The 19,850-nt window shown below is 37.9% G+C and overlaps 1 protein-coding gene and 1 pseudogene across 2 annotated transcripts in view; both read right to left on the bottom strand.

The window, feature by feature from the left end:
* LOC307152133 (complement C3-like) overlaps positions 1–19,850 on the bottom strand; it is a 340,855-nt pseudogene that overhangs the window by 101,142 nt on the left and 219,863 nt on the right. The window lies entirely within an intron of this gene.
* Positions 1,306–17,967, bottom strand: LOC307152485 (complement C3-like). The gene is made up of 12 exons (XM_079861173.1): positions 17,803–17,967; positions 14,581–14,733; positions 14,234–14,293; positions 13,569–13,656; positions 13,431–13,479; positions 13,218–13,305; positions 10,918–11,023; positions 10,734–10,823; positions 4,589–4,669; positions 4,419–4,502; positions 4,162–4,294; positions 1,306–2,409 (listed from the first exon to the last, which is right to left on the bottom strand). The coding sequence occupies exons 1-12, from the start codon at positions 17,923–17,925 to the stop codon at positions 2,268–2,270; spliced, it is 1,197 nt and encodes a 398-aa protein (XP_079717299.1). The 5' UTR covers positions 17,926–17,967; the 3' UTR covers positions 1,306–2,267.

A 19,850-nucleotide genomic window follows, 5' to 3' on the forward strand; every position in this document is an offset into this window, starting at 1 on the left:
CCAGCACTTCTGAGGTCAATTTTCCAGGATTATTATTAAGATAGTATTATTCCTCACAGTGTCGTAAAGTACATGACTCTGATTACACGTGGTGTGTGTTATCCAGCTGATTGTGGGTGTTCACAAGTTTGCATGAATGCCTCAGATCATTTGCGTTTGAATAACTGTGCTCTCCGTGGGCAGGGTCACATTAAAACTTAATGAGCTGAGATGAGAACGACTGACATCTCTCTCTTTTCATACATATTACATAAACTGAGAATATTAGTTTTTAGCGCAATTTTCCACCGGACAAAATTGCGATTGTTAACTCTGTTAACTGTTAACTCTGATTGATTTCTGTTCTGTCTGTGCGCACCAAACTTGTACTTCTATCTACTCCTCAACCAGACCACCTAGAGATTTCGGGTTTTCGGCATTATGTTAAGGAAGGTCTAATCTCGGGAACGCACAAAAAAAATCCAGGAAAAGATTTACTATCTCTTACGCCGCCTTCACACTGGCAGTTGAAATCAGCTCCGTAATACGCAATACGCCCCCAGCGGACGTCGTACACAACGGTGAAAAGCGTCGGAAGCACTGATCTATATAGAATGACATTATATATATATATATATATATATATATATATATATATATATATATGTCATTATATAGATCAGTGGTCAGAAGCGAGTATATTTAAATATTGAATTATTTAATTGTATTAACTGCCCTAATAACGTTAAAACATCATGAAAATAAAAAAATGACATGACAACTAATCGTTATAAAATCATTATTTATTTTATTAAAAGTTAAGAATCCAGGTTTGTTTATCAGTACCATAGCAACGCTAACTTCCGTTGGGATTTTCGGATAGAAACCGTCCGTAGCCTTTCGCAAGAGTTCAATTTTTTGAACGCATCCGGATGGCCAACGGACACGATTTTTTTCGCACCGCACTCGTTCGCACCTGGTTCGGACCCATTCGCATTCGGTCTGCGAATCTCCATAGGAAATGAATGACTTTCGGTCGTTGCGCTGCCGTATCGGAGCTGATTTCAACTGCCAGTGTGAAGGCGGCGTCAGTGTTGTGATCCCATGACGTCAGAAAATTGCGCTAAAACACTCACTGAGTTTTTATTACTTGTTTTAATATAAATGACTTCATTTAAAAGAATATAATTCAAGCTTCATGCCTGTATGCCTGTTTGACTGAGTATTCGCTTAGTTATAGTTCATTTTCGGACGCGTTTCAGAATGGACTTCACTGAAAGAGAGAAAGCAGAACTTGCATCATGTTTATTTTTCTTTATTTGGCAAAAAGCACAACACTTTGTTTTTATTGCGAGTATACACAAAAAATAGACACTTAACAGGATCGAATGATGTTTGACACTTGTATGTAAGATCAAAGTCAACAGAGTATTTTGAGTCTCTTTTGCACTCCGACCCCATTGTCTTATGATTATAAAAATTAGATACAGATTTAAAATACCACACAAAACAAATTATAATGTTGGATTTGTGTTATTAGAATATTCTTGCAAGGCACTGTATATCACACCATGATTAATTAGTCAGGAGTCTAAAATAAACATTTTCACGTTTCATTCAGTCACCCCTTTTTTTTAAAAGCTGAGCTAAGTATTTTAGCTCAAACATGCAAGAGATTATGTTTAATTTCCTGTAATCAACAAATGCTGTTTATATCCCAGTCAACAATTTGAGCTCCCAGGATACTCATGATGTGGTCACAATGATCTAAAAGTGTAACTTCACAGCGCACTCACTGTGGTCACCATTAAGATGTTTGCTTTAGTTGGGATCGTTGGCCTTGACTTTTTAATGTTAGTTTTTCTCTGTCAGCTGTAACTGTTTGTTATGGTGAGAACAGCAAGAGATACAGTGATCAAGTATGTTGGCTACTTTTTGATAATAAAGTTTTTATTATCATATACCAGGCAGTCACATTTCAGGGTTTAATCTCTGGTATCAATTTTGCATGATCATTTGTTTGTGTTTATATGTACACGTGGTTTTGCATTTTGGCTGTCTAGTTTGATATATTGGATTAAAGCGTTACATTGATAATGGTGTTTTTGGAGTTGTTTAATGATGTTGGAGCCTGACTTCAAACAAATGTTTATACGTCAACCCAATTTTCATTTTTAACAAACGTTTGACGTCTGAGCGATGTTGGAGCCCACGTCCAATAATATTTCTAGCTGGGGTGACTCACATTGTGACCATAGTATGAGCTGTGAGGTTGTTGACAGGGATAATTATACAACACATCCTCTTCTGAGGAGGCTATTCTGGAGCAAAGAGATGCCGATGTACTGATCCCTGTATTCTCGAGTTTGGCTTTCCTCTCTTGTCGGCCAGTATTCAACCCAGGTGCGCTCTCCAAAGATGTACTGCAGACTAAAAACAAGTCAAAACAGACACAATTACCGACTTAACTACACTGTATGCATTTACGAAGCACATGCATCATTTTAGTATAAGGGTCAATGAACTATACGCATGTCGACAGTGATAAAAAAGGAGAATCCTTTGTATACATGTTGGTTTTTATACATTTTTGACAAACATTTAATACAAATTCAGTTTCACTTGTACAAAACATTTTAATAACAGGTCAAAATACGTGATATTTTGTCAGGTGTCTAATGGGGTGTTCTCAGTTTTATGATTTCACAAATAGCTTCCTGCATAATGCTTACGTCACTAACTTTGTTTTGGCAGACAAAAGTTTTTCATATATTAATATTTTAGAAACAAAATAGCTTTTTTTGTCTTTTACAAAATATCAAAGTTCACTTATGCCAATATTTCATTTTCTAAGAATTACAGCCTTATTATCAGAATATTTCCTCCTTTAAATGGGTCATGAACTGAAAAATCGAATTTTACTTGAGGTTTTGACATATAAGTGGTCACCATACTATAAGAATTTTCTGTAAGTTTCAGAACTGAAAACTTCCTTGTTAGTCCAAAAATGCACTTGATTACTAACGTAACCTTGGTTCCCTGAGATAACGGGAACGGGTACTGCGTCACTAGACGCAATGGGAAAACTCATTTTTCTCTGATTTACTGAAGTTAAAGGTTGTATCAGCGATTTCAGGCCCAAACATAAATGATCACATTCATCTAATCCTAACGATCCGCTAGCTGCCCGCCCCATAAGCAGGCCGTCAAAAAAACGCGTCTCTGTAGGCAGCCTAGGCTCTGAGATCTGCACACAAAAACAATTGGTTTCACCACCACTCAAAACCAAAATAAATAGTGTTCCAACCAATCACCGACAGGGGGAGGGTGTTGTGAGGTTTTCGCGTGCAGCCGTCATAGGCAGCCGTGGACGAGCGCAAAACCTCACAACCGGTGATTGGTTGGAACACTATTTATTTTGGTTTTGAGTGGTGGTGAAACCAATTGTTTTTGTTTTTTGAGAAGAACTAATGTTAAAAAAGGAAAGGGTCAAGAGCCCAACTAAAGCAATTAATAAAACATTACCACCTAAACTTTTGTTAAATCTAAATAAGAACGTGTGTAGATGTATGACATAAATAAAGCCAAACTGATAAAATAATAAGTGCAATAATGTGTAATGGCTCGAAGTCAGTAGTTCTTGTTTCTTTTTTCTGTTCTTGTTGTGTCTCTTTCTTTCAATGATTCTGCTGATTAACATCAGGTATCTTCAATAATGCTCAAACATCACTTAATCACTTAATTATCTCATTAACTTCAACACTGCTTCAGTGTTCATTTTAACACCCTGTAGTGTGGTATACTATTGATCAGCATTACCAAACGTGGACGTTTTCCACTAGAAACAAACATTGTTGTATTATTTTAATTTAATACTGTGAAGCTGCTTTGATACAATCTGTATTGTGAAAAGCGCTATATAAATAAACTAGACTTGACTTGACTTGACACATATGTACACTGAGGAGTGTTAATTTAACACTGGGGATTTTGCTGTGTATTCAAGTCATTTGGTATCAACTGCATTTCTTAATTTATTCAAGTCTATTCTAGGTTATTTAAAATGCATTTTGACAAAAAAACAACTGCCCCTTCATTGAGCCTAGAACAATATTCTACAGACATTAAATAAATTAAGCTCAGGCAAATCATGATATTCACAGACACACAGTGGACACTTACCTTTCTCCTTGGTTTGTCAGTTCAACATTGCCCATGATGAGGTACGACTTGCCTTCTACCAATCCCAAATATTCTCTGCAACTGGGACGAGCCAAAAATGGTTTGACTCTCCCCTCAGCATCATCATCAGTGCCTACAGGACAGAACAGGAAAAGATTAGTCTGGGACATCCATACATCAACCACAGTTCAAGAGTTACATGCTCTAAAAACATGTACTTCAAACTTTGATGGACACAAGTGAATATTGAACCGTACCTTCTTTCAGCACCTGCTCCACCTTCATGTCGTAACTGTTAGTGTCCAGTGCCAGATCCATCTTCACTACTCTGACTTTATAAACTGTCAAGCATATGTGCTATATCATTATTGTCATCAGATCTGTGAGACTTGATCTCAATGGCTGAGAAAGGAGAACATGCGTTTACCATAATCCATGTCAGATTCACAGGCTCTATCAAAACGCTCCTGTTCACTGACCCGATTCTTCTTCTGGAAACTGCAATTTTCTATGTTGAGAGATGTGAATTTTTTTTATATTTATACATTACACACACACACACACACACACACACACACACACATACACTCACCTAAAGGATTATTAGGAACACCTGTTCAATTTCTCATTAATGCAATTATCTAATCAACCAATCACATGGCAGTTGCTTCAATGCATTTAGGGGTGTGGTCCTGGTCAAGACAATCTCCTGAACTCCAAACTGAATGTCAGAATGGGAAAGAAAGGTGATTTAAGCAATTTTGAGCGTGGCATGGTTGTTGGTGCCAGACGGGCCGGTCTGAGTATTTCACAATCTGCTCAGTTACTGGGATTTTCACACACAACCGTTTCTAGGGTTTACAAAGAATGGTGTGAAAAGGGAAAAACATCCAGTATGCGGAAGTCCTGTGGGCGAAAATGCCTTGTTGATGCTAGAGGTCAGAGGAGAATGGGCCGACTGATTCAAGCTGATGGAAGAGCAACTTTGACTGAAATAACCACTCGTTACAACCGAGGTATGCAGCAAAGCATTTGTGAAGCCACAACACGCACAACCTTGAGGCGGATGGGCTACAACAGCAGAAGACCCCACCGGGTACCACTCATCTCCACTACAAATAGGAAAAAGAGGCTACAATTTGCACGAGCTCACCAAAATTGGACAGTTGAAGACTGGAAAAATGTTGCCTGGTCTGATGAGTCTCGATTTCTGTTGAGACATTCAGATGGTAGAGTCAGAATTTGACAAACAGAATGAGAACATGGATCCATCATGCCTTGTTACCACTGTGCAGGCTGGTGGCGGTGGTGTAATGGTGTGGGGGATGTTTTCTTGGCACACTTTAGGCCCCTTAGTGCCAATTGGGCATCGTTTAAATGCCACGGCCTACCTGAGCATTGTTTCTGACCATGTCCATCCCTTTATGAGCACCATATACCCATCCTTTGATGGCTACTTCCAGCAGGATAATGCACCATGTCACAAAGCTCGAATCATTTCAAATTGGTTTCTTGAACATGACAATGAGTTCACTGTACTAAAATGGCCCCCACAGTCACCAGATCTCAACCCAATAGAGCATCTTTGGGATGTGGTGGAACGGGAGCTTCGTGCCCTGGATGTGCATCCCACAAATCTCCATCAACTGCAAGATGCTATCAATATGGGCCAACATTTCTAAAGAATGCTTTCAGCACCTTGTTGAATCAATGCCATGTAGAATTAAGGCAGTTCTGAAGGCGAAAGGGGGTCAAACACAGTATTAATATGGTGTTCCTAATAATCCTTTAGGTGAGTGTATATATATATATTTATTAGGAGTGACCCTGAATAGACGAAGATTCGATGCTTCGATTGGAGGAGCCTGATTCGACTACCAATCTCACGGTCGAATCTTCGCAGAGGTGTTATGAAACGAGGATCATGCCACTTTGGCTATATGGGGGCGCTCAATGTCTGATTTCACATAGAACTAACGGTTTTCTGTCAATACGTCAATATTCAGCCTATTATGATAATGCTGTATATAAAAATGTGCAAAGTTATTATTATGCTATTATGCTTATATAATGCTGTATATAATATTTTTTAACGTGCGTGAATAAATCCAAACACCCCGTGACAGATTTAAGTTTCACTTTCAATCCGTGACCGACAGAGAAGGGTCTTGGCGGCAAGGATTTAAATATTTAACAATGTCTGGGATAAGAAAATCTAAAGTGTGGATGTACACCATCAGAAAGGATATTCTCCAAGGCTGGATTTAGCATCAGGAAAACCATGATTGCACTTCTGCTGGCCAATGTTAACAAGTTGGTTTTCCATGGGACATTCTAAAATGCTTAACGTGAAAAAAGCTTTTAAAACGCTTAAAAAGCACTTTAACGTGGCTTAATGTATGTACACAGTACACACTTTATTAAGAAACCATACTATGTGCAGATAAGCAGATGAACCCAGAATATGAATGCAATGCGTTCCTCCTATAGTAAAGCGTTTTCTTTACATAATTTGATATTTTATTTTAACTATTTTAGGAGATTAAGTCGTTAAACGCTTTTCACGTTTTAGAATGTATTTTATCCGCGTGCACAATTTGAAAAGACTCCAGCGGACACAGACAGAGTGAAAGACTGGATCTACCCACCCTCCCACTCCCACTCCCACTCCCACTCCCACTCCCACTCCCACTCCCAATGCAGTCCAGTGGGTTCACCAGATTAGTCGCCGGTGGCTCGACCATGGAACAGGTGGTACTGGTTTACATGTTACCAGTAGCAAGCTTCCAACAAGCCTGACCTGACCAATGGTTCAGCACAATGGTGACCCAAAAAAACAACATTTTACAGTAAACTACTGTTGCCAGTATATACCTGTTTTTTAACTTACAATTTATTACTGTTAAAATACATTCCGTGGGTGTGTCTTTTTATCTTACACTGTTAACCCTTTCAACCCCACAGGAAAATTCTGTAGTGTCCATACTACACAAGAACTACAACTGACTTCCAGCCATTACACATTATTACACTTATTATTAACCAGTATGACTTTATTTCTGTCATACATCTACAGAAATTGTTATTGAGATGTTTAATTGAAAATGTTTGGTTTGACGTTACTGTTATGGAGATCAGTGTTTGCTTTAGTTGACAAAGTTCGGGAGGAGCACGTTCAGGTAATCAACCAATCAGCACAAGAGGAAGCTGGTATAAATAAAGCCTTTCCTCACCTTCAGTCTCACGACAAGTTTCTCAGCATCCCTCCACCACCCCATCACCTCACACTAGGCTGGGTCTACCCCAGTATAAGGGGGGAGTACTCTGGGTTCGGGCGAAATTCCGAGCTCGGAGCCCTCCCCTGGACAGCAAGCCAAATACGCATAAAGACTACATCAGATTCCATGAACGTGTGAACTCGTGAACTAATATTAGATTTTGTCTGGCTGCTTAAACTGTTTTTGCAAGCTACATCTGTAGACAAACACAAATGGATTGTGAATGTGGTTTGTTATATTGATGATGATGACAAAATCATTATATAGCCTGTTTATTCACTGATCTTATTCAGAGTTTAATCCTGTATCAAATGTGTTACATTACCACCTCTGTGAAGCTACAGCAATCAGTTACAATGACAATTTGTTTTAAACACATCATGCACAAAAAAAAAAAAAAAAAAAAGCTACACATTGCTACATTGTATTGTTGAGATTAATATGCTGATTGTTGATCTAGGTCTGTATCTAAATCAAGCAGGAGTTAAAAATGTTTTAATTCACTAGGCCTATATGATTTCAATATCCTTCAGAATTACTGATTACAGAAACATTGCTGGATCTCACTCTGTACTCATTCACAGATATAGGATCAATATATAAGAAATAGCCACAAATTCAAATATTATACACAGGATGAGATCAGAGAATTCTTGCCACAACAAATGTACTTTATAAACTCACAATTACAACAGCCAGAGATAAACTAATGTTATAAAGTCAAGGGTCAAGAGACCAACTAAATCATACACTGATCTCCATCATGGTGACAACAACATTTATTATTTTCAATAAAACATCAAAAACTAAATCTCTGTTAATTCTCAACAAGAACTTTTGTACATGTATGAAAGAAATAATGTTACACTGGTTTGTAAACTGTTTGTACACTGGTTTGTAAAGTCAGTTGTAGTTCTTGTGTTTCTCTTTTTTCTGTTCTTGTTTCTCTGTCCTTCAGTGATTCTGCTTATCAGTTGTTCATCAGTGTCTGAATTCACCCTTTCAAGTGGACTATATTGTAGGGAATAGTGGATGCGGGCATAGGGTGTGATTTGGAACACAGAAACACAGCTTCTGAGTGTCGACTTTGAGTGCTGTTAATTCATAGTATTCCTGTAGGCCAGTGTTTCCCAAACCTGCTCCTGAAGGACCCCCAACACTGCAGATTTTCTTTGTCTCCCTAATCAAACACACCTGATTCAACTCATCAGCTCATTAGAAGGAACTTTAGGACAGGGAGCAAGAAACTCTAGGACAGGGATGGGCAAATGCTGTCCTGGAGGGCCACTGTCCTGCAGAGTTTAGCTCCAACCCTGATAAACTCTCCTGTCTGTAGCTTTCTAGTAATCCTGAAGACATTGATGAGCTGGTTCAGGTGTGTTTGATTAGGGTCCCAGATAGACAGCAACCATCAAAATAATGTTAATATGTCATTGTTAACTGTATTGAATCAACATCTCTTTTGTTCCAGCAATTAATGTTGACATTTTTTGGAAATCAATGGTAATGGCATTGAGTCAATGTTACAATTTGATGCTGGTTCAACATCATGTTTGCACTCTCAGAAAATGAAACACAACAACTATAACTGACTTAAAGCCACACAGCCTGAAATCAACTGCAAATAAAAGATAATAAATCTCTCAAGATCTCAGCAGAAGGTATTTTTGACAATTAACAGAGGTTTAGATGTTGATGTTTCATTGAAAATGTTTAGTCACCAGTATGGTGATCAGTGTTCCCTTTAGTTGGACAGTTTGACTCTTGGCTTTTATGTGAGTGTGTGATCTTTGCAACAGTGTGTCCTGAAACACATCATTTATTGCAAAGAAAACCAGAAATAAAGATCATAATTCAGCATCATAGTTCACTAATTTTATTCTGACCAAAAGTGGTAATTTATTATTAAAAAGTTATATTCACAAATAATACTTTCTTGCCACAGATCAGACAATCTGAATTTTAAATTTTTAAAATACCTTAAAAGAAAAATATTTTTAGATACACATCCAGACATCAAGAATCAGCATATGAATCTCAACAATGGTGACATGCTTCATGCTGCAATGCATGTTGGGAGCCACCATAGTATAAAACCAGCATGCATTGTCATGAAGTATGTCACCATTGTTGAGATTCTGGATTCTGCTGATTCTTGATGTCTGTGCCTTTAGCCTTTGTCTTCGCAACCGAAGACAAAGGCTACTATGCTTGTCCATGTTGCGCTCGGAGCGCGTGCACAGCATCCTGTCAGTAGAATTCAGTTCTCTTTCGCGACTTATCGCGCTTTTAATATTTCTTTTCAATATAAAGCACATCCTGCTCTTTTCTTTCTCATTCATTCATTCATCCATTCATTCATTCATTCTCATTCGTTTTGTTATTAATAACTTTAAACAGAATCGTCAACTGAAATCTGTGTAGATTATCAACAATACGACACATTTATAGGACATAAAGGGTCTCTGCAGCAAAAGTGAAAGTACCAGCGGCCAGCGGGTGAAATGTTTCGAAATGTCTCTTTGCACAGCAAAGCACCCGTTTAAATAAAAGGATAAAGTTTATATAGCCTACTTTTACATTTTCGCTGCTGTTCTAAAATGATTTTCGCCATCACCTTAAACAAGCAGCAGCTGCTTGAATCCCAGTGCAGGAGCTGTAGGTTACCACAGAAACCTAAGTGGTTAGTTGATTGCTGTGGTGACTCTTGACACTCGCGAACAGCACTGAACACCCACATGTCTAAACATTTTTTTATTGTTTGTTGGTAAAGGGTGAGAGACCTTGCGAGCCATATGATTTTTGCCTAAGAGCCAGGTGTGGCTCGCAAGCCATAGGTTCCCAACCACTAGTGTACACGAACACGAACTGCCGTGAGACTGGGCTGGTCTGACAGGCTGGGGGGCGTGGCATCACGATGGTGGCTCTCCATCGTGATGTCGGGGCACAACCCTATGACCAAACATTTTAAACATTTTATTTGCAGTTGATTTCAGGCTGTGTGGCTTTAAGTCAGTTGTAATTGTGTTTCATTTTCTGAGAGTGCAAGCATGATGCTGAACCAACATCACATTGTAACATTGACTCAACACCATCACCATTGATTTATGGATGAAATTTCCAAAAAATGTCAACATTAATTGCTAGAGAGAGAGAGAGAGAGAGAGAGAGAGAGAGAGAGAGAGAGAGAGAGAGAGAGAGAGAGAGAGAGAGAGAGAGAGAGAGAGAGAGAGAGATGTAAATGAAATAAACATTTATCTGTTTAACTGCTGCATTGATTCTGGATGCCAGTACCTTCTGCACACCAGCAATGATCTCCACGACACAGGCTGTATATAGCGCCATCCTTCCTCTCAGGGTGGTAGAACTTTGTACAGCGATCATCTAGAAGAAAAAAAAAAAAAAACGTATAAAAGATGACTGCCGCATTATTCTCTCAAATAGCTCTGGATAAAGTGTGTATGTACCAGCAGCTCACCTGGTGAGCGATATTCATACACAGTGACTGCAGCAGGTTGAAGGAGTCCCACATTATGCATTTTATGCATTCTGTAGGAAACCGTTTTTTTATTTTTATGATAAACCTAATGAGACAGAAATCAAAGCACATTTATGACAGTCACAAAACTTAACATTACTATTAATATTACTTAACATTACTATTAATATTAAGGCAAGACACCACAGGTGAATAAGGTATTTTTTAACTAATAGACAATCACCATACTTTTCCAGTTCATCAAGACATTACATTTTGTATTACAAGTTTTCTGAAATGCAGATGATGAAATACGCAGATGAGGCATTATCTAATTAAAAATGAACTAATTTGCATTCATTTCCAGGACTGAAATCAGAGCATTGGATAAAGCCAGGTTACAAATTCTTGGTGTGTGTAAGTGCTGCTGAAGTTGAGATTTCTGAAAAAGAAAAAGAAAACCTCACAAGAAATGTATTGCGATTTAAATCTACAACCTCAAATAAACACTAAAATGTGCATTTCAGATGTTTTCTTTCCACTAGTCTGAAAGAAAGTCAACTTATAGAAGCAAAATCTCAAAATTGACCAGTGCAGGAGAAACAAACAAACAATGGTTTTATGTGTTTTTTATAACAATGCATGGATGAGTTTTTGTCATTTATTTGATTAAACAGATTTTGCCAGACATTGGTTAGAAAGATCGTCCTTTTCTACCATGTCTGCCATATTATGTGTATAAAAAAATTAATTGGATGAATGAAAAAAAAAATCAGTGTATTAAAGGCATAATGACATGAGAAACCTAATTTTCTAATCTAATGCTCTTTTGACATACAAGATGTCATTGTACCATAACAAATTGTGTGTTTAAAAACTCAAAACTTCCTTGTTAGTCCATAAACAGCTTTTATAGAAACCAAGCTGCAAAAACGACCCATTTTCACTTCCTTTTCTTTGACATCATAGAGATTGACATGGACTGCCTGCACACACAGATCTACTTCTTCATCATCATGAGCTCTTTGTCTCTGATCACTGACAGATGAAGTGACAAGCAGGAGAAAAATGAATCAATGAACTAAAAATAACATTAGCTTCCAAAGAATCCTAATACTAGTAAAAGTTTATTTCCAACTATTTGAATGTCTCAATAGAGCATTATCTGTTTGTTCGGTACATTTCACTGTGGATTCAGATGATCTCTGTTGGTCTGTTGTGACTTTCAGAAGAAGTCATTTGAGTTTAGTGTCAATAAAAGCTCTTTTTCTGCTATAGATTGAACACGTAATACGTATGCGCATGCAGTCATCATTTTCAGAGATTTGCATTTGTGTTGTTTACACGGAGACTGTTTTCAAAAACTTGCACTTTGAAACCAGTTTTCAAAAGTTTGCATTGTCAGGCACCCACAATGCTGTTGTCGTGTAAATGAACGGCCAAAACGCATAAAACATTTTACGTTTTTAGCTGAAAATGGTGTTGTGTAAACAGCCCTTAACTCTGCTCAGAGTACATATGGTCCCACTCTAAAGAGTGTTAAAGTAACTCTGAATCAGAGTTGAAGCTAATAAAATAATTAAATGATTAATTAAGTGATGATTGAATGTTAGTGATGAACACCTGATGATAACAAGCAGAAATATAGTTGCAAGCAGCGATACGGGGCCAAGCCCCTGAAGCAGCAGCAAAAGCATTGCAGAGCAGGAAGAGCAAAAACAGCAGAAATTGAACATACATGATAAAACAGCTGGTTCAGAAGTACAGGTAAAAATGAACTTAAAATGAACAGAAGTTCAGATGAGAATGAACAAAACATACTTATTTCTAATCCAAGAGAAAGAAAGATTAGTATAATACTTGAATAACAAAGATAACAAAGAAATCACAGCTTCTTTTCTCTTCAGTTGATTTCATCTAAGGCTGTGGCTGAAGTCAGTTGTAGTTCTTGTGTTTCTCTTTTATTCTGTTCTTGTTGTTTCTCTTTCCTTCAGTGATTCTGCTTGTTAACAACAGGTGTTCCTCATTAATGCTCAATCATCACTTAATTAATCACTTAATTATCTCTTTAACTTTAACTCTGACTTAAGAGTTACTTAAACACTCTTTAGAGTGGGACCATATCTAAGCAGAGTTAATTTAGCTCTGGGGATATTGCTGTGAATATAATATTCCTCATAATGAAGTTTTTCTAGCTTATTTGCAGTTCACTTAAATAGTCCTGCAGTGTGATTTTTTTTATAATATAAATATCTGCAATGTATGTTTCTTAATATGTAAATTGCATATCCTCACAGCACCTCTGTAGGACCTCCTTCATGCTTTTGAAATCCTGTCAGTAAACCAACATCCAGAACAGTCCTGGCATCTGTTGTTTGGTTTTTGTATCTGTGGAGATAAATAAATCTATATAATATATTATTTACAGGTTTATGAACTCAGTCCCTGTTTGTGCATTAAAACAAGAAGAAACTTGAAACTTTAAGAAGAAACTCGGTCATATTTTCACTCACAAGATTTCCACAGTAAGCTTGTAGCTTTCAATGGCTCCAAGGAAATGTACTGCATGGAAAGATAATTCAGATACTGATATTACACACTGCGAGTTTCAGTTTTACAGCTATGAGCAATGAAACAACTTTCGATCTTACCGCCATGCTCGTGTTCCATTTTGACACTCAAATCAAAGAGTTTACAGTCAGATTTATTAACAGGTTTGGCATAATACACTGTGAACACCTGAAAAAGGCCAAAAACACTTTCATATATAATACATTATATCTTTGTTTTCCATTTATAATATTAATAATGTTTATTTCTCAAACAGTAGAATAGACAGACAGATAGATAGATAGATAGATAGATAGATAGATAGATAGATAGATAGATAGATAGATAGATAGATAGATAGATAGATAGATAGCAAATGAAATGAAATGAGGAACTCGATTTTTAGTTTAGTGCATGGTATCTTTACAGTAACATACCGTAGATCAGTGGTTCCCAAACCTGTCCTGAAGGACCCACAACACAGCACGTTTTCTTTGTCTCCCTAATCAAACACACCTGATTCAACTCATCAGCTCATTATCACATGGGTTAATGAGCTGATGAGTTAAATCAGGTGTGTTTGATTAGGGAGACAAAGAAAACGTGCAGTGTTGGGGGTCCTTCAGGACAGGTTTGGGAAACACTGCCGTAGATTACAGTAAATAACTGTACAATTAACAGTAGTTTTAATTAAAGTTTTACAGTTTGGAAAACTGGAAAATATGTAGTTTTTTTTTTTTTTTACAGTGTAAACACTCAAACTCACTGTGAGAGTTGCTGTTCCAGTTCCTGTTGCAGTCACATTCAAGTATTTATTTAGCCAGATCTGTTGAATGAACACACGCAGATAAATGTGTCATCAGAACAATCAAATAAATGATGTAATAGCTGATGTGATCCATTGAAGTTGTGTTCATGTCATGAATGAATGAATTCTGCTTGTTAACAGCAGGTGTTCATCACTAATGCTCAACAATCACTTACATATTCCAATAATTATCTCACTGCAACACTGCGTGTTGCAAAGCTTCCATAATTCCTCATTCACTGCAATCTTTAACTTATTTTGTCATCCGGAAAAGGAAAAAAAAAAACATCAGCAATGCGTTATACCTGGTCTGTCCATGCAATATGTACATTCTGTCTTTTAAAAATCCATCTGGTAGGTCTGCTTATTCCTTCCACTGTGAGCTCCACATCCAAGCTTTGTGGGTTCTTCATCTCTGTATGATATTCAGCCACGGCCTGGAACACCATGATGGTCGCCTAAAACAGGAGCATCCAAATATGACTTTTCTTCTACTGTTTCTACTTTAAGACAAAAGGAGAAATTCTGAAGAATGTTTGTGTCAGATATTTTCACATAAAAGTGATCACAACGGTATAGTAAAAAAGTACTTTTGCATCCTTTTTAAAGGGGACCTATTATGCTCACTTACAGGTTCATTGTTTGTATGTATCTACTATAATACATTTACTTAACTTAAAGGGATAGTTCACTTTGAAATTAAATTTTGGTATGTTTTAGCTTACCTCAAGGGAATCCAAGATGTAGGTGTCTTTGTTTCCACAGTAGTTTCAATTTTAATATTTTTAGGTCAAACTGTTCTTGTCTGTCAGTCATATAATGCAGGTCTAAGACACGAAACGAGCGGTTTGTGTGAGAAAACGAACAGTATTTATATCGTTATATCATTTTTACCTCTTGTTTACCTCAAGAGAGATCACTTACGATGCTTTCCGGCACTTGCGCTGACTAAGCCAGAACGCACGCACACGTCACACACCACGACACCAGGAAGCGCGCGCCCTCAGATCACTTGGACGTGGTTGTGTACAAGAGGTAAAAACTATATAAATACTGTTCGTTTTCTCACACAAACCGCTCGTTTCGTGTCTTAGGCCATCAATGTGTACTTACGATGGGGAATTGTTTTATTTGGACTTCTCTGTGCATGCTCTTTGAGATAGTGACCATAGACCTGCATTATATGACTGACAGACAAGAACGGTTTGACCTAAAAATATCAAAATTGAAACTACTGCGGAAACAAAGACACCTACATCTTGGATGCCCTTGAGGTAAGCTAAAACATACCAAAATTTAATTTCAAAGTGAACTATCCCTTTAATGTTCAAAAATATTAGTTTCTTACAATATACATTGTTGCAGCGCACATTTTCACCCTCTGTTTTAGCTTTGGTTTCTTTAAAATCAGCCTTTCGAAAAGCTCAGTCTGTTCTGATTGGTCAGCTGGCACGAGTCTGTTCTGATTGGTCAGCTGGCACGAGTCTGTTCTGATTGGTCAGCTGGCACAAGTCTGTTCTGATTGGTCTGCTGGCACGAGTTTGTTCTGATTGGTCAGCTGGCACGAGTCTGTTCTGACTGGTCAGCTGGCACAAGTCTGTTCTGATTGGTCTGCTGCTTAGAGCTTGTGCTGGAAATGTAATATCCCTTACCATAACCAGTGAGTATCAGCTCCAGAGGCTTCCTGAGATGCTGTAAACACGTACGCTAACTATGGCATCAGTGTTGCCATATCAGTTCGAGTGTGAGTCGGATAATGACAGTCAAGAAGAACAAGTTGATCGACCCGAAGCACCTCCGTAAGCACAACTTGTGAACCACTGTTTCTTAAGTTCATCTGCTTTAGGAAAGCCGCAGTTAAAGGGGGTTTAGATTCAGGGTGTCTCTTGGACGTGGTGACAGCACACTACTTACTAACTCAGCCAGGCCTCACTCCTTTTTTTGCATATGCATTGGGCAGAAATGTTAAGTTTTAGTAAACTTTAAGCTAAAGTTCAAGTATATATTTGGTCATCATTATGCTGATCAACATTTCCTCTAGTTGGGCAGTTTGACTCTTGTCGTTTTATGGGAGTTTGTTGTCTTTGAAACAATGTTTACCAAAACATATAATTAGTTGCAAAGGAAGCCAGCATTGAAGATGATCAGGTGAAGTAGTATTCAGCATCATAAAGTAGAATAATTCACTTATCTTATCCTCGGCCAAAAGTGGTTATTTATTATTAATAGACTATATTCACCAACAATACTTTCTTGCAACAGATCAGATTTTTGATTTTTAAATACACTGTGGGTATTTTTTTGACACACACAGACATCAAGCTGGTAATGCTGTTTGTGGAGTTGTTTAATCCTCCTCTGCTGAGATCTTCACAGATTTAATGTCTTCTTTTATCTTCAGTTGATTTCATCTGAGACTGTGGCTGAAGTCAGTTGTAGTTCTTGTGTTTCTGCTCGTCTCTTTTTCTGTTCTCTTCTTTCCTTCAGTGATTCTGCTTGTTAACAGGCTTATTAAGGCTGAGATGACTCCATATTTAATATACACAGATGTTGTGGCTCAGATAAGGTCCAGTTCTGCTTTATTTCTTTGCTCTTGGCTAACATCTGGCATTGCTATTTGGGCCAGATCTGGGACGTCACAATGTTGCTATGTGGATTATTGGACCCCATCCGAATGATGGCTATAACTTTCCTGAACTTTATGAAGTTTATCGTACTTCACACAAAACATGAAGCGTTTGTTTTCATTCTGGAAAGTCACTGTCAGGGCTGAATAAATCACAGTACAAGTGCTCATTAAAGTCTTATGCATTATCATCAACATACACAGTGAATTACACAAAACCACTCGTTACAACTAACAGCAAAAAATATATATACAGACCTTAAGCACGCGCTATCCCTTTCATTACTGCTGAGACCAGTATCGATCCGGGGACTATAAGTTGAATCATGAACAGTTGGTACTGATCCATCCTCGAGTAACAGCTTTTTATCAAAACCTGTGTTTTGTATTGTCCCTTTTTTACAAAGCAGTCTGGTGTAAAATGATTCACACAGACATAAACGCATTTAGGTATAAGGGGGCGCATTCCCTTCAAAAATAAAAACGAATCCACTGCGTCTTCAGCGTCTCTGATGACGGGAGTACATGAAGACTTATGTTCACTCTTACATCCAAAAACCAAGCACAAATTTGCTTATGAGACATTCTTGTCACTACAGCTGCTCTGGCCTGCAGAAAATGGCGGACAGTGTACAAATCGCTCAGGGCGGAAACCATGCTAATACTGTCCGTCAACAGCCTGTGCAAACTGATGTCACTTTGTACAGAATCTGCAAATGGCTTGTTCTGAGACAGTGCTTATTTATGGGAATAAAAAAGGAATGGGTGGATTTTTATCATTATAGGGTGGTTGTGTACACACAAAAAAATGCTTTTGTGGTTTGCTATTGGTGGATCTGATGTGAGTGACAGGCTGCTTCGGGAGGAGGAACATGAATTTAAAAAAATAATGATGTGATACCTGTGTGGCGCCGGATCCACCAAATTGGGACTGTTGTGAACGCAGCCAGCGCACTGCCTCTCCTGCTTTATCAAAGTCTTTGTCCTTCACAAGTGCCAGCACAGCATAGGCCGTCGCCTCCATTGAGTGATGATGCTGTCCAGTGACAGTCCAGGACCTACCGGCTGATTCAAACACAAAGCAGGAATAATGACAGGACTGTGTTCCATTACTGTTATTGTAAACTGGTAGGCACAGCCTACCCAAGATTTTGAGGAAAATGGAAGAACCATTTAATGTTAATACAATTCCTAGTTATTCATTTCACAAACTGTTAGACCTTACCAGGCTTTTTTACAGTAAAATACTGGCAACACTGTTGCCAGTCATTTACTGTTAATTGTACAGTTCTTTACTGTAATCTACAGTATGTTACTGTGAAACTTAATTAATGCACCAAATTAAAACTCGAGTTAATTCATTTCACTTGCAGAAACTGACTGCCTTAAAAGGTACAATATGTAAGAATTTTGTATCAAAATATCCAAAAACAGTGTTTCCCAAACCTGCTCCTGAAGGATCCCCAACACTGCACGTTTTATATACGATTTAGTCATGTTTTGAATGAATTCACTATTACACATTAGGTGTTTGCAGTTTTATACTAAGAGAATTTTCAGTGGACTCAAATTAATTAAGTTCACAGTACTATCAGTGTGAATACTAGTTTTTAAACTCAAACTGTGTGAAGCAATCGGTTTCCCAAATGATACGAGTTACTTTCCATGGTATTTTTACGGTAATATACTGTAAAAAAGGAGAGCTGTAAATTAATGGTAAAGGGCTGTAAATTACAGGACATTGCTGGCAACCAGCTGCCAGTAGATTACCATTTTTTTACAGTGCTGACAACCCTGTTTTGAGTCACCATTGTGCAGAAGAGTAGAGCCTGTGCTTCAGTCCAGGAGAAGATCTAGAAACATTGATGATTTGCTGCATGTTGCTTTATTTAACAGGTGGTGACTGTGTAGTAGTTGATGACGCAGTGGAAATCTCTTTATTTACAATGTTTTTTATAGTGGTCTCAAATGAAATAAGTTCACAGTAATACTTTGCTCACATTATTAGTGCATTATAAATATTATTTAAATGAAATTTGGTCAATTGAAGGCAGTCAGTTTCTGCGAAAGGAAACAAGTTAACATGAGTTTTAATTTAGAGCATGGTATTTTTACAATAACATACTGTAACATTACAGTAAAGAACTGTAAAATCAACAGTAAATTACTGGCAACAGTGTTGTACTGGCAACACGCAGTGTTGCAGTGAGATAATTATTGGAATATGTAAGTGATTGTTGAGCATTAGTGATGAACACCTGCTGTTAACAAGCAGAATTCATTCATTCATTCAAACCTTTATTTAACCAGGATAAAAAACTCCTTGAGATTAAAAATCTCTTTTACGAGAGTGTCCTGGCAAGTGGCAGCAGCTCGGTTTCAAATAGACATAGAGGCACTTACAGGTAAATACATAGACACACTTTCACGCATCATATTCAAACAACAATATCATCATTAAAAAATAAAATAAAATAAAAAAAATAGGTCCTAAATCAATTTAAAAACAGTGACAGACAGACTGCCTTTGTGCAAGATGTTTAATTGAAAATTGTGGCGAGGGGGGCGTGGTTCAGCGAGGTCTGCGACAGGAGAGAGAGCGGGGAGAGAAGCAGCGGTAAGTGGGTTTAATACGAAATGATTGACACCTGTATCTCGTTGCAGTAATTGGCGTGGGGAGACTGCATTTAAGGAGAGCTCTCACAAGCCATGAGAGAGAGAAGGACTGAGGACTCGTGGGACTGGGACAAAGAAAGCGGACTGAGAAACCTGTGGTCTGAGAATACAGAACTGCTTGTTGCTGTAACATTGTATTGAGTTTGTGAGCGCATGTGGCGCGACTGTTATGTACGAATTGAGTTTATTATTAAAACACCCACGAGTCTCAGTCAGCCGACCCTGGTCTCCTTCCTTCTCACACACGATCTAAGGGATCTTCATTACACTGGT

This window comes from Squalius cephalus (genome assembly GCF_949319135.1).
Source record: "Squalius cephalus genome assembly, chromosome: 2".
Classification (NCBI taxonomy): Eukaryota; Metazoa; Chordata; class Actinopteri; order Cypriniformes; family Leuciscidae; genus Squalius; species Squalius cephalus.